This window comes from Bacillus rossius, chromosome 1 (assembly GCF_032445375.1).
Source record: "Bacillus rossius redtenbacheri isolate Brsri chromosome 1, Brsri_v3, whole genome shotgun sequence".
Classification (NCBI taxonomy): domain Eukaryota; kingdom Metazoa; phylum Arthropoda; class Insecta; order Phasmatodea; family Bacillidae; genus Bacillus; species Bacillus rossius.
Genome location: NC_086330.1, coordinates 176,012,788 through 176,026,998, shown reverse-complemented (window position 1 = coordinate 176,026,998; position 14,211 = coordinate 176,012,788). Strand labels below are relative to the sequence as shown.

Genomic DNA, 14,211 nt, shown 5'->3' with positions numbered 1-14,211 from the left:
CAGCGAGTGACTGCACGAGCAAACAATAAACAATTCTTGCAGTCTCCGAGTTGTTTTTTTAATTTCACAATTGTTTAACAATTTTGCTGTTCAAGTATTATTCCCAGGGCTGTTAACACTGATGCAAGTGTTTTCTTTAGCTCTTACAATCAGCATAACGAAGATATCAGTATCATTGGCTATGACGACAACTTATGTTTCACAGATGTCGTTTCCCATGGCAGTTTCCACAATCAGTGTGTCTGCGTCTGGCGGTGCCTGAAGAACAGTGAGTCCTGCTTGTTCAAAGCAGTCAAGTTGTCAAGAAAGAGTATGGTGAATCCGGTAGCAGCTATGAACCGAAGTATTACCATACGGGATGAAGTTGTTTCCGCCTGTCCCCAACAGTTGTTTATGCGCATTGGATGGGCCATCCACCACCAAGGTGGTGATTTGATGGAGTATCTGAAGTATGAACTTGCACCAAGTCCACCCTCTTTGTTTGATGAGGTATCAATGCGAAAGACACCTAAGTTTTCTCTGCTGCAGATCTTAACTTCCCACCAGTGCATAGACAGAATAAATGAAGTTGCCACAATAATTGTTGATGGTGGTGTTCTTCCACATGAATTTGTCTGGGACCACCCACTAACATATGGTGAAGTCGTTCGTTCTTACCTACAGTATGTTGTGAAACATTATTCGTCCAGAGCCATTGTTGTGTTCGATGGGTATGGAGAAAGTCTTACAACCAAAGGAGAAGAAAGGAAGCGCCATGCATTACGTAAGTGCTCAAGAAACTTTGAATTCGATAAGAATACAGCTGTCACTACTTCACAAAAGGATTTCCTCAATAACACACACAACAAATCGCAACTCATCAAATCGCTCTCTAAGAGTTTGAACAAGCAGGACTCACTGTTCTTCAGGCACCGCCAGACGCAGACACACTGATTGTGGAAACTGCCATGGGAAACGACATCTATGAAACATAAGTTGTCATAGCCAATGATACTGATATCTTCGTTATGCTGATTGTAAGAGCTAAAGAAAACACTTGCATCAGTGTTAACAGCCCTGGGAATAATACTTGAACAGCAAAATTGTTCAACATTTGTGAAATTAAAAAACAACTCGGAGACTGCAAGAATTGTTTATTGTTTGCTCGTGCAGTCACTCGCTGCGACACCACTTCCGCCATTTTCCATAAAGGTAAGAAGAATGCTTGAAAGCTTTTGAAACAAAATCCACATCTCCAGAACATTGCTTCCATATTTAGCAACACATCTGCTGCTGCAGAAAAAAATCACTGCTGCTGGCGAGTAATTCATTATCCACATGTACACTACAGAGAAATTCTCCACCCTGAATGAACTTCGTGTATGCTCGAACTGTGGCCCGAAAAGCTGTGACTGCTACCTTCGAGCTGGCGAAACTTCCTCCAACAATGTCCGCAGCCTTACAACACTCGCGCAGGACTTACTTGCAGGTAAGAAAACTCGCGTTATAAGGATCTGTGTGTACAGCAAATTTTATTGACTATACTTATCAACTGATCATATTTTGACCCTGCATTATAGGTCCAGGATTGGCTGGGTAATACTTAAACACCAACCAACTAGGGCTGGCGTGAGGTTCAACAAACACTTCTTCCGATTACCAGTGACTTACCACCAGCTCCCGATAAACTTCTACATCTCATCTCATGTGCATGTAGATCTGAGTGTGGATCAAAGTGCTCCTGCCGCATTGCTGGCCTTCCGTGCTTTATGATTTGGCACGCTGTAGAGGTAGAAGTTATAGGAATGTAGCTGAAGACATCAATGACGACCCAGATCTTAAATAGTTATCTGAGGTATGTGAACAAAAACTATGTTTCTGTGTTATTGTTTCTCGTTATTTGAGATTTCTTATGATGCCAATAAAGAATTTGTTATAGTGCATGACATTACAAAGAAAAAAAAACCTGAATTAAAAATGACTACACAGAGTATAACATCGTACGATATGTTTTTTGAGAAGCAGGAACATATTTTTAATATCATAAATGTAGTAAATAATTAAATCATATGTAAAATTACTTACACAGTATCAGGGGCGCAACAACTAAATTTCCAAAGGGGGGGGGGGGGCAATTATTTTTTTTATAAAGAATCATCGATCCCCCCTATTGAAGCTGGGGGTGGGGGGGGGGGTCATCCCCCGGGAAAAGTTGTATTTCAAGGTGGAAAATGGTGCTATTTAAGCAGTTTTATTATCAAAAAATTGATTACACAGCACTTTATTTGCCCCCGTTTGCCCCCAATTCAAGGTTTCAGGGGGGGGGGGGGCAAAATACCATTGGCCCCCCTGTTGTTGCGCCCCTGCACAGTATAACAAAGCTGTTTATATCTTACTAGAGCAATGGCTTGTTAGAAGCACCAAAAGCAGAATATTGACGGGTGAAAATGTCATCCCGCCTTCCGTCCGAGTCATATCTGATGGCGCACGCTGGTACTTGAGCCACCGTATCTCGGTAACTGTTTGTCACAGAGAAGTGTGAGATACACCGTTGAAGAGCTCAAATCTTAAGGAATTAAATTTGTGCAACTTATGTTTTGTTATTTGCGGTACTTTTTAACCTATGGATAGTTTTTTTCATAAATTCCATGATTTCGAAGAATTGTCAAAGTTCGATCAATAATATTTTTACTTCAGGTATATTTTATTACTGTGTCTGCTTATATATAACATTTGTGTGGTCCGGTGGTTAATTTTAATGGATACCCGTGGATGTCAGTTGATGCAAATAGTTTTCGGATGTACATTTGCATCCTTGTGTCATTTAGGGGGACTTACGACATTATTGCACAAACAATTATGACGCCGAAATGGGAAAATTTGGGAATTTCAGTATGTTGTTCAGCAAGGTGTTTAGTATCAATGACCAAATTTTCAGATTTACCTTCTTTTTTTTTCGAGGTAACAACCTTAAATTCCTGGGCTATAAGTGCAGTCGTAAACAGACACCATTTGGATATCTTGAGCAGTTTTCAAATCATAACATTTCTTCTGAAGGTCTGCGCACCATATGTGCGCCCAGGTAGGCTGGTATCTTAATATAAATCAGTAACCATCCCAAAATTAGTGTGGAAAGATATCGGGAAGCATTGAGAACAGCAATGAGGTTACCCGGACCTGACTTATAACGGAATGCAATGCCAGTACACTGTATTTTTGTGTAAATGTAAACGGAATATTAGTTTAAAATTATAGGTACCTATTGTAAATTTGTACACTTACGTAAGCAAAACTGTATGACTGCAAAATATTGTTCGCAGTAATATCGAGTTCGGATTCTTACTCCGAGCATTTATGCTGTGTTTTTTCTCAGTACTTCCAATAGCTAAAGTTATTTGTAAACCGTTCCCTGAATAGATTTCCGGTGTTTCCTGCGCACATTAATAAGCACAACAAAACAATATAAAGTCCATTTATTGAATTTTCGATTTTATATTTCATGTTTTAAACATAATGTTTGAATGGAACGCCAATTAAAGTATAAATTTACACGCAAATAAATATTCAGTATTATCCCGAAAAACGTATTTTATATGTGCAAAAATAACCATAGACATGTGTTGTACAAAGATAAAATATATTTCTTGCAGTATACAACTTTTCATGGCTACTTTTTTGTAAATGAATATTTGCAAAAGTACAGTTTATTTTCTGTGTTAAATTGCCGTGTTGTCGATGGAATATAAGAAAAATTAAAATACTGCTTATATTATGTTATTTCTAATAAATCTTTTAGATCTTTCAAAAGTTGCACTAGTGGTGCATTTATACATAAATCACGTGATTCTTCGCAAATGAGAGTTAGGTCAGTGACGTGAGGTCCGGAGTGCTCACTTCTAGGATTTTTTTAAAAAAAAAAGCAAAGACAGAATAATTCAATTACAACAACTTAGATACATAAGATTACAGAGAGATTAGTTTGGAAGGATTATTGTAATCCCTAGTGGGCTACAATAATGCATTTCCTCTCCAATATAGTCCGACATCCATCGTACACAGAAACGACAGGAACTGTGTTTACAATTAGACTATATTTAATGCCATTTTGCATTCCTCTTACTGAAAGCATGTCTTTAATACAAACTGGAAATTAATATTTCATGCATTAAATAAAACAAATTTTATGTTTATTATGATTCTTTTAACGAAATCATCAAACAATTAAATTAAGAACATAGAATTAAAAACAATACAACCAAAAAAAATAAAATATTACGTTTTATTTTCTTAAGCAAAATCATTACTTAAATTCCTTTGCATAACGTTTGAAAGTTTTAAAGGTTCACTATTTCCTGAAATAATTTCACATTCAATTTTCTTTTAAAATTCAATTACACAGACATCTAACTCGTAAAAATGCGAGTCTTTCAGTAATTGCCAGAGATGTATAAACTTCTAACCTCGGTAACGAGCAAATTCATGTGTTCTCATGTTGCAAATACACTTTAATACGAAACTCTGGCACAAATTTAACGTAGAGCTCTTAAAAATAATGCTGAGTGTGTGTTTTCAACTACATTACTTGCGAAACGCACGTTGTTTCCGCACCCGCTGCTGGAAATCGTTTCCGTTGCAGCTACATCGGCTATCGAATTATTCAATTTGCAGACTGAAATTTTAAACTATATAATAAAAAGGTTCCGATTAAAGCGGAAAAGACTTTAAAAAGTACTGAACCTTGGCTTTATACCCGATTTTCAACAAGTAACTATATTAAATTACTGCCCATATTGTTAAAATTCATTAAACCTCTGATTTAATACTTGAAAGTTCGCGAACTTTGTTTTGCGACATACGCGCAGATGGCAGCAGGAAATCAGTGGCGCCCGATGCCGTGGGCCGAGGGCTGAGATGTCACGCGGAGCAGCGGAACTCACCCGCGCAGGAACTCGGCCTCGGACAGCCCCGCGGCGCGCAGCAGCAGCGCTGCCACGACGGCGGACAGCGGCGCGATCACGAGCGAGTAGAGCGCGCACAGCACGTGCACCTCCGGGTCCAGCAGCGCTTGCTGGAAGGGCTGGCGCGCCACGCACAGGCCGCACAGGAAGGCGACCGCCGCCGCCGACCAGTAGTCCGCCGTCGACACGTGCTCCAGCACTGCCACAGCACCACGCCGCAACCCCACTCGTCGATACTTATCGTCAGATTATATCCAACTGGAATTAAATTTTATTTTACACTTTGATTCCTATATTTGTAAAAATATAGAATCACACGAGTCTACACCCTTACAGTAATTATTTTTAATAAAAGCCAATAATTCTGATATAGACTTTCAGTCTAAAGAGCATATTTAAAAATATATTTAATATTGTGAAAATTAGTCTAATAACGCATTGGTTCATGACTATATATGTTTATAATATTATACAATTTTTAATGTTCGCAATTAAAAACTTATTTGGTTTTCTTTAATTTGGGCCAAAATTTTATTTACGTAAGTTCAATAGTATGTAGTATAAAATGAGGGTCCTGCGCTTGGCTGCGGCTTGGGGAACAGGAGCCGATGTCCGCCATTTTGGATTCTGGCGTCATGGCGACCATGTTAAATTATGATGTAACGTTCCAATTTTCGTTACGGTAGCCATCTTGCATATCTGTATTTTTAATGCTAGAATACATGAAAAATTTTAAAACTAATAAAATTGTTATACAATTAAATTTAATAAAAAAAGTCAGCAATGTTAAATTATGACCTAATGCCCGCCATATTGAAAATCCTTACTAATTATAAAATCAATTCGGAAAAAAATTTCAAATTTATACAATATTTTAAATATTCTAATTTTAATAATATTTTTATTAAAAACGAACTTACGTCATGGAGTATTCAGTACAGACCCAGTAAGAAAAAAATTAAATTGGACACACATCCTTCCTCCTCGGAAGCCATCGACAGACTCTGACCTCCAACCACTAATACCAAGGTGTGTGTGCATATATATACACAAGAGTATGAAGTCACGACCGCCATTTTTTTACGTCTGCTGGAGGCCGCCATCTTGTTTTTGTCTTTTGGAGGTAGCCATCTTTTTACATCTGCTGGAACCGCTATCTTGTTTTCGTCTCCTTGAGTGCACTTCTGCCACGATAGTTTTATTTTTATCCGCTAGAGTGCAGGAATAATTTATTACTGTGGCACCCACCTTCTTGAAAGTTTGTAATTATTTAACTAGGAATTCGGGAAAAATTCTAAAATTCATCAAAAAATCTGTAATCGATATACTGATTGATTCTTGTCCTTAGTTCGATACTTTATAAATGCAAAAAAAAATTTATTTTATTTAAAAAAATATTTATTTTAATAAATATGGTGGTAAATCCTAAAAGAAGCTTAAATTCCTCATCTACCAGGCTCCATTAAGCCGCTATGCCCAGCATCTTGAAAATGAGTAATAAGTAATATAGAAATTAGGAAAAAATTTCAAAAATCATCAAAAAAATAACTCATTTACTTACTGATTGAATCGACGGATTTCTGTTCTTGCCACAATTCTTGGTAATGCAATAAAAAGTTTATTAAATAAAAAACATAAAACTGACAGGTTGATGAAATAAAACAACAAAATTACAAACAAAAAATGTATTACAAAATCCTACACTGCTACAGGAAAATTACCTGAAGTTAGCAATCTAATAAACATTGTTTTTTCTGCATAGGATTGACCTGACTAATTCTTACCTCTAAAGGTTTACTGAAGACAGAGACCAGCCAGATCCTTTACCTACTTAGACTTTTTCGTCCCGACAGAGTTTCGCTATGTTGTGTTTAACAGACTGCTTCGCATCGTTGGAATTGTAAATGAGTGTATTCACTGTCTTTGATTAGCTTTTCTTCACTTTGTCCTCGAGAGGAAATGGTTTGCTGTATACACATTCCAGCCATAAGTTATATTTTAAAGATCCTTACGTAGATACTTCATCTGTAAGCTGATTATGTTCTACTGTATATCATAAAGTAATGTACACACGTCTTTTGACTCACTAAATGTATTTAGATAATGGTAGTCTTTCAACATTACACGAAATACAGATTTAGCCAAGTGTAATAAGCTAGCATATACCTGTAATGCACCAAGCACAGACTTAGGCTTATATTCATGTCCAGACGTAATCAAAATCGATTTCTGAACATCTTTTTTCCTTCTTGTACGCATACAAGTCTGCAACCTAAAACTAGGAGTCGAAATGTCTGCAGTTAGTTCCACAGCAGGTGAACGGACTTCACCTATTCAGTTTTTCGCATGTCGTCTCAAACTGTCAACACGCATAAACCAAACATGGCACTCATGGCAGTGAAACTTCATACGAGAAGGATATTTCATGCATTTGCTTCTCTGATGTCTTCGTGCATCATGGGAAAATGTGAACGACGTATCGCAGTAGCTGCAAGGATGTCTAGTTGATGAAGACGAACCTTTCAAGATCGAACCAGATGCTGTTGTAACTGCTATAGTACCAAATCCTGATGTACTCTTAAGCGAATCCATCAATCGCTGTTCTAGCAAAACTTGCCGCACAGCAGAACCTGTACATATCTTCAAGAGTCTTTTCAGCGTATCATGTCTTGTAAATTGCTTGCGACCCTTTTTTACAGCTCAACGTTTTTGCGAGGCAGATTCTTAGCACATTGTCTGTTCTCGTGTCGTCGAACATTACTGTTGTTTGAGAAAATCTTGTCACGTTAACGACATCGATGCTCGCTAGTTGTTGAAGAATCACCAGCCATGGAATTATCCATGAAGGGCAAAACGACGTTTTTCGTGGTTTCCTCTGCAGCCAACACTGCAGGTATTAAAGCCTATTCTGCTGGTGGTACAGTACAGTACAGTATATTTTGGAATTCCTCCCGAATTTTTAGTTAAATAATTACGAATTTGCAGGATGGCAACCAATTTCAAGATGGCAGGTGCTACAGTAATAAATTATTACTGCACTCTAGCGGGTAAAAATTAAACAAACATGGCGTCCTCCAGCAAACGTAAACAAATTGTCGACCTCCAAAGACATAAACATAATGGCGGCCTCCATGATACGAAAACAAGATAACGGTCGTGACGTCATACTATTGGCGATATATATACCTTGGCATTAGTGCTATGAAGACAGTTGTTGGTGGCTTCCTTGGAGGAAGGATCTGCCACCTTTTATTTTGTCCTCGCCCGGTCCGAATTGAAGACTCCATGACATAAATGCGTTTTTAATAAAAATTTCATTTATTTTAATTTGTTTCATAAATTTTAAAATTTTGTCCATATGTTTTTATAAATTAAGTATTTTCAATATGGCAAGCATGATGTCATACTTTCAAAATGGCTGGTATTTTTAATTAAAAGTTTATTATATTAAATATTCTATTAGTTTGGAAATTTTTCCTGATTTTCTAGCATTAAAAATACAGATTTTCAAGATGGTGACCGTAAAGAAAATTGCAACGTTACGTCATAATTCAATATGGCTACCGTAATGAAAATTGCTACTTAACGTTATAATTTTAAATGGCCGCCATGACATCCTAATGGTCGAGGTCATAACCTCAGTGGTTAGGGTGGCTTGCCCAAGGGGTATTTATGCCGCTTTGGGGGCAGTTTGTTTTCTAAGGCAAAAGTCTTTTGACGTTTTTTGAATTCAAAATTTTTGAATTTTTGCACATTTTTACCTTTGAAACAGAGAATTGTTTTTTTTTCTTCAGATTTTTTGAGATTTTTTTTTTTTTTTTTTTACTGGAAACTTTGGCTTATTTGACGAATTTTTGGCAACGTTTGAGAAATTTTAAGTAATATTTGGTAATTCTTGGCAAATTTTGAGGGTCATGGTCAAAGGTCAAGGTCATCCAATATGCCCGCATTGACGTCATAATCCAAGATGGCGAACCCCGGCGCCGCCTCTACACTCCGACTCCAGGGCTTAGACCGGCCAACAAATAATACTTCTTCAATTTTATTTTCTTAAGCAAAATTGTTATATAAATTTTTATGAGTAAACTTTGGAGTTCTGGAAGTATAGGTACTATTTTCTGAGATTTTAATGTGACGATCAATTTTCTTTAAAAATGCAACTATAAAAACCTATATATGCATAATATATATAATATAATAATGTTATATTTTACCCCATTTTCACAAAATGCTGGCTCACGAATAGAAATTGGAATAATTCGTTGATTTATTTCACAGTAGGCTAGAACTGAAAAAAAATAATTAATTTTGACGTGATTCAATAATTAGCCCATCGTTTATGTGTTGAGGTATGCCAATTTCGCGGAATCATTTGTTCGCAAGTTGGAATTAAAAATGTCATACTCTCGCACCGTGTCCATGATTATATTACAGTTTATTTGGACACGCTCCTCTGCGAACGTAAACCAATGACGCCCAGCTGGGAGAGCAGCAAGCAAACCAACTAACAAGGACAAAAACAAATCTCATAAAAAAAAAATTGGTTGTCTGTAAAGTCGGTTTACGGACGATAGTTTAACGTGACAACGTCATAACAAAACATTGATGAAATGATTGCATACTTTTATGAATAAAATTGAATAATTTTATTGAATTATCACTATTTTGTATGGATACAAAGAAGGAGTGAAATGAAATCTACAATTTAATTTATAAATTTACTTTTATTTGCACTCATCAATTCAAATATATTTATTACTTTAACGAAGAGATTATTTTAACTATGACTTTTATAATGTTTGCTATTTAACTTCAAGATCGTCGAGAATGTTTTACGCTTTTTCGCAATTAGGCCTACACATTTAACGACGAATTTTGTTCGTCGTGAAATTAAACGTAGAATTTAATAAAAATGCCCTTGCAGTTAATAAAATAAGCATAAGTAAGTTTAAGAAAGAATTTCGGCTTTAATCTCCAACCCAGACGCTCATGGTGCGCTGGGGCCGAGATTAAAATTCGTCGATATTATTTTACGTTTTTATGTCTTCCAGTGCTCAAAAAGATATGCAATTGTGGCCCCGGGTACGAAATTTTATTTATAATTCATTAATAATAACGCCCCTCGCGATAAACAAAGGAACATATGTACTAACGAGTGCTTGGAAAATATGTATTAACGAGTGCCTGGTTGCCGTGGAAGCTGATAGATAGCGCGATTCGTTCGGTTCGCGTCCGTCACCGTAGATGGCAGCACCGTAGGGGAATAATACTATTTCGTTTTTATAATACGATTTTATAACAAATAGGCATCCCAAATACACCAAACTTATTTATAATGTGTTACAATATTTTTTTAAACTTTGTGAAAAAGATCCCGGGTGTAATTTGAATTATTATGTGTAACTGTAAAACACCATTGTTCGTACAAAAACGTATTTGAAAATTCAACATTACTTTTAAATAACCGTACCGATTGTGCTGAAAATCGGTGGACGATCGTTAAATTACATAATATTAATAATTCAAACGACGAAAACATGATTTAAAAGTCAAATCGAGTGGAAGAGAGATAGATGCGGCGGAAGCGTACAATGAGCGTAACGGGACACTTTTTCGTGAGTGCAGCCGGCGTTTATTGATTTATTAGACTTGTCACGTCAAAATCAGCCAATGTAAAAGCAAACATTGTTAGAGTTAACATAAAGCTTTCAATTCTACACTGACGCCAAACGAATATGCGCAATTTCCGGGTCTCTATTTACCTATGTGAAAGACTAAATCAATAATAAACGTTCCTCAAAAGAAGCATTAAAGCACAGGCACTCTATCAAGGTTTAAAATTCTCTCTAGTGGGCAATCATTGAGTAATATACATACATTAACCAAAGTATGTATAGGAATTCGGAGTCCATCCTGGATGTACTTTAAACCAAGAATGTTTCCAGTCCATAGCGATTGAATGAGATCTGGTGGAGTTGCCTGATCGCAGTATTTGATTCGTGGATTTCAAATCTTTATGAACATATATATATATATCTGTATATTTGCTGATCTTCATCGACTCGGGCCGGTGTCTCACTCACTTCCCTTTTGAATCGGAGCGTATGCCAGTTTATACTCGGGGATTACTTCTAGATCAATCATTTACATGTTTTATTTTTATAAAGTTACCTAGTGCAGTCTTGAGAGGCCTGATTGTGCACTCAATGAAGAACGGTCAAGATAATATTCATAAAAATAAAAACAACACTGCCAATAGTTTTACCGCAGCGACAGAAACGCTCAGTGTGGCATTAGCCTTAGGAACGAGGAGTTCTGGGTTAGAATCCTAGGATGCGAGTTTTTATTGAACAATGATCTAAATTATCGCTTTACAAACTGCAAAAGGCACATACATACGACCAGTTACAAAAAAAATCAAAATTTAAAAAAGTAGGTAATAAAAATTATAATGAACATTTTTAACTAAATAATTTCATAAAACTATAAATTCAGAAATAAATTCATAGGTAGTACCTACACAATAACATCTGAATTGGCAAAGTATAAACCTAACGAAAGAAAAAAAAGGTTCCCGGTTGGGGTCAAAAACTCGGTTTGTTTTTCCAAATGGGTAATGTGGTGGTCGTTGCCGAAATCCGGCTGGCTTTTCTCGGAGTGCTACCTCCCTTTATCAGACATTCATTCAATCAATGTTCCCTTCTCATTTCGTCACCTCTCAATGTCTCAAACGACCGTTATGTCGACAAGAAGTTCAGCACGAATTCATTCATTAATAATTTATAGTCTTATAATAATACTGATAATTTATAGTCTTGTCATGTAACTTGCCTCAGATTTGACATTCTTTAAAGTAGTAACAATGATATCCAATTCTCAAATGTCACTCACTGACGACAGCATGCAGCTGTTCACTGTTGCCAGAACAGCAGGATTGGAACTGGGAGAATACGTAGACAACTGATACTAATGCTGAGAACTGTGAAATTGTAGACAAGTTAAATGACACAGTTCTATTTGTGGGTTTGGCAATGTCTACCAGGCAATACTGGCCTATGCCCGTAGTGGGGATAGTCATGAGAATCTGGGATCAGAATTATTTGTTGCATATTTTTAATAAATTGGTATTGTTGGGGAAAATCTCTCAACTTCATTGGAATCCACGCGCCGTAAGATAGAAGAAGGTTAAACTGACATACGGTCAGACAGCCGCACATTTCGCAAATTTAGTCAATGAACACCAATCGACGTAATACCTTAATTTTTGTACAATTCAGTATAAATTAAACGATAGATTATTATATGTCAATCATATTAATTTTATGAAAACTGTTTCACCAAGCTTTAATATTATTTTTTATCACTCAAACGACCAAAAAAAAAATTTTTTTAACACTTGCTTAATATTACCGTATTTCCTACAGTCAGTACCTACAGTAATTGCTTTCAATACAATAAAGTATACACAGTTTTATTGAACGTTAGATTCATCATTATTAATATAATTTCCTTTCACGAACAGGCGTCTGGGAAATAATGGTGTCACATATACCGAAATAATACACCATGACGTTGCTCTTTAACAGAATAATTAAAAAATGTAAAAAAAAAATAAGAAAAAAGAGTTTATAATTTGTTATTCGGATGTGCCACAATTTTATTTCAATAATTTTATTTCAAATAAAGTCCTAAGCCAGGTGTGGCCAACCTTTGAATAACAACGACGAAACGCATTTTTGTAAATATTATGGAGTGTGTGTATGATGGGTGTGAAGGAGTGCTAAGCAATTAGACAATTTTTTACATGTAGGTATGGCATTTTCAGTTTCAGCAACAAATATATTTTCTTGTATCTTATGTCAATTTCAATTGTCACAGAATATAAGTAGGCCTCTACATATGACTGATGATATAAGTAAAATCACAACTCTCAACTAAAGCTGTTAAAAAATGTAATAAACAAAAGGAAAAAATTAATTTTCATGGTCAGCTTAGCTATTAGTGTCCGGATAATTCCTCATAAATTGTTGCTAAAAATGACCCGCAGTTCATGTTTTGGCTACGAGTGGTGAAACTAATTTTTTGAGGAAGTATATTTAGCCCTAAAATACATAAATTTCAGGCATCATTGCTTGACCCTATTCTTAGTGACATTTAAGCAGAGGAACGTATGAAAACACGCGCACTTGGAGAGAATTTGGACCAAACATTAATTGCTTCTCCGGTCAACGATTACCGATAAAGGAAAATACGACAAGCGATAGTCATACAGTTGCATTTTCTTGAAAAATATAACACAAATAAACACCTTACTTACTTGTCTGGCTTGGCTGAGGCAAAAACATCGTTACCAAGTTCATCAGTAACAAAGCGGGTATAACCCAGCATCTCTGTAACCATTCTTTCATCTTGACCGTAAGCCACCGAACTGGTATCAACTGTTTCTCAACACGAGTTTGTGTGATTCAGCACTGTCCTCTTACAAAATATTTGTTTCCTGCAGGCCGAAAATGGTAAACGAAAGTTCACAAGAAAATTATTATGTTTACATATATTTCAACCAAAGAGAAGTAAAATAAATGAGACTGTCACACCCGACAATTGGCTATGACAACCGATATTAATTTGATCATGAAGTTAGGAATTGTCAGGAGCACGATCATATAGACAGGACTGGCAACTTACTTTTATTCTTGTGCCGGAAATTAGGAATTTCGACACGTTTTTTTTTTCTAATTTTATATAATTTAAATTATTTTTGGAAATTTTATTTGCTCTATAATATGGTTACTAAAGGGCGATTTACACTTTGTTAGTCTGGTGTTGCAAGACTTCCGTCCGGCCGCAACCGACTATGTAGTCGCCTAAATAAGGGTTGCTATCCCTATAATTCTTTTTAAGTAGTTTAGTCCGTCTGCGTAGTACAAAGTGTAATAGTTATTTCTTCTTTTAAATCTTCTTTGAAATGAAGAAATCAACCGCGTCCAGCCGCGTAATCGCGGGATTTCTGGACTTTAAGTATAGATACTGGGATCGTTTAAACATATTTTGTATTTTTTTATTCGTTTATGTATTTCTAGTAAATGAAACTTTTGATAATTTCATGTACGGCCGGCCAATTAATTTTTTTTGAATATACCTGAGAGCTGTTTAAGAATGTAATTAATATTGTACGTTAATATTTTCTTGTATCTGTTATAAGTTTCCTCAGTATGGAGTAATTATATTTCAGACGGAATCACACCTTGTTTTTGTTCATTTATAATAAACTGGT

The 14,211-nt window shown here is 36.0% G+C and overlaps 1 protein-coding gene across 1 annotated transcript in view; it reads right to left on the bottom strand.

Moving 5' to 3' along the window:
- The window catches only part of LOC134529678 (sodium/bile acid cotransporter 7-B-like), a 57,741-nt gene extending 44,225 nt beyond the window's left edge, over window positions 1–13,516 (bottom strand). Inside the window, exons 1-2 of the mRNA XM_063364024.1 lie at window positions 13,255–13,516; window positions 4,917–5,136 (exon numbers count right to left, since the gene is read on the bottom strand). Coding sequence (XP_063220094.1) covers window positions 4,917–5,136; window positions 13,255–13,345 — 311 coding nt within the window. The 5' untranslated portion in view covers window positions 13,346–13,516. The remainder of the gene's footprint in view (window positions 1–4,916; window positions 5,137–13,254) is intronic.
- Window positions 13,517–14,211: the final 695 nt, after the last annotated feature.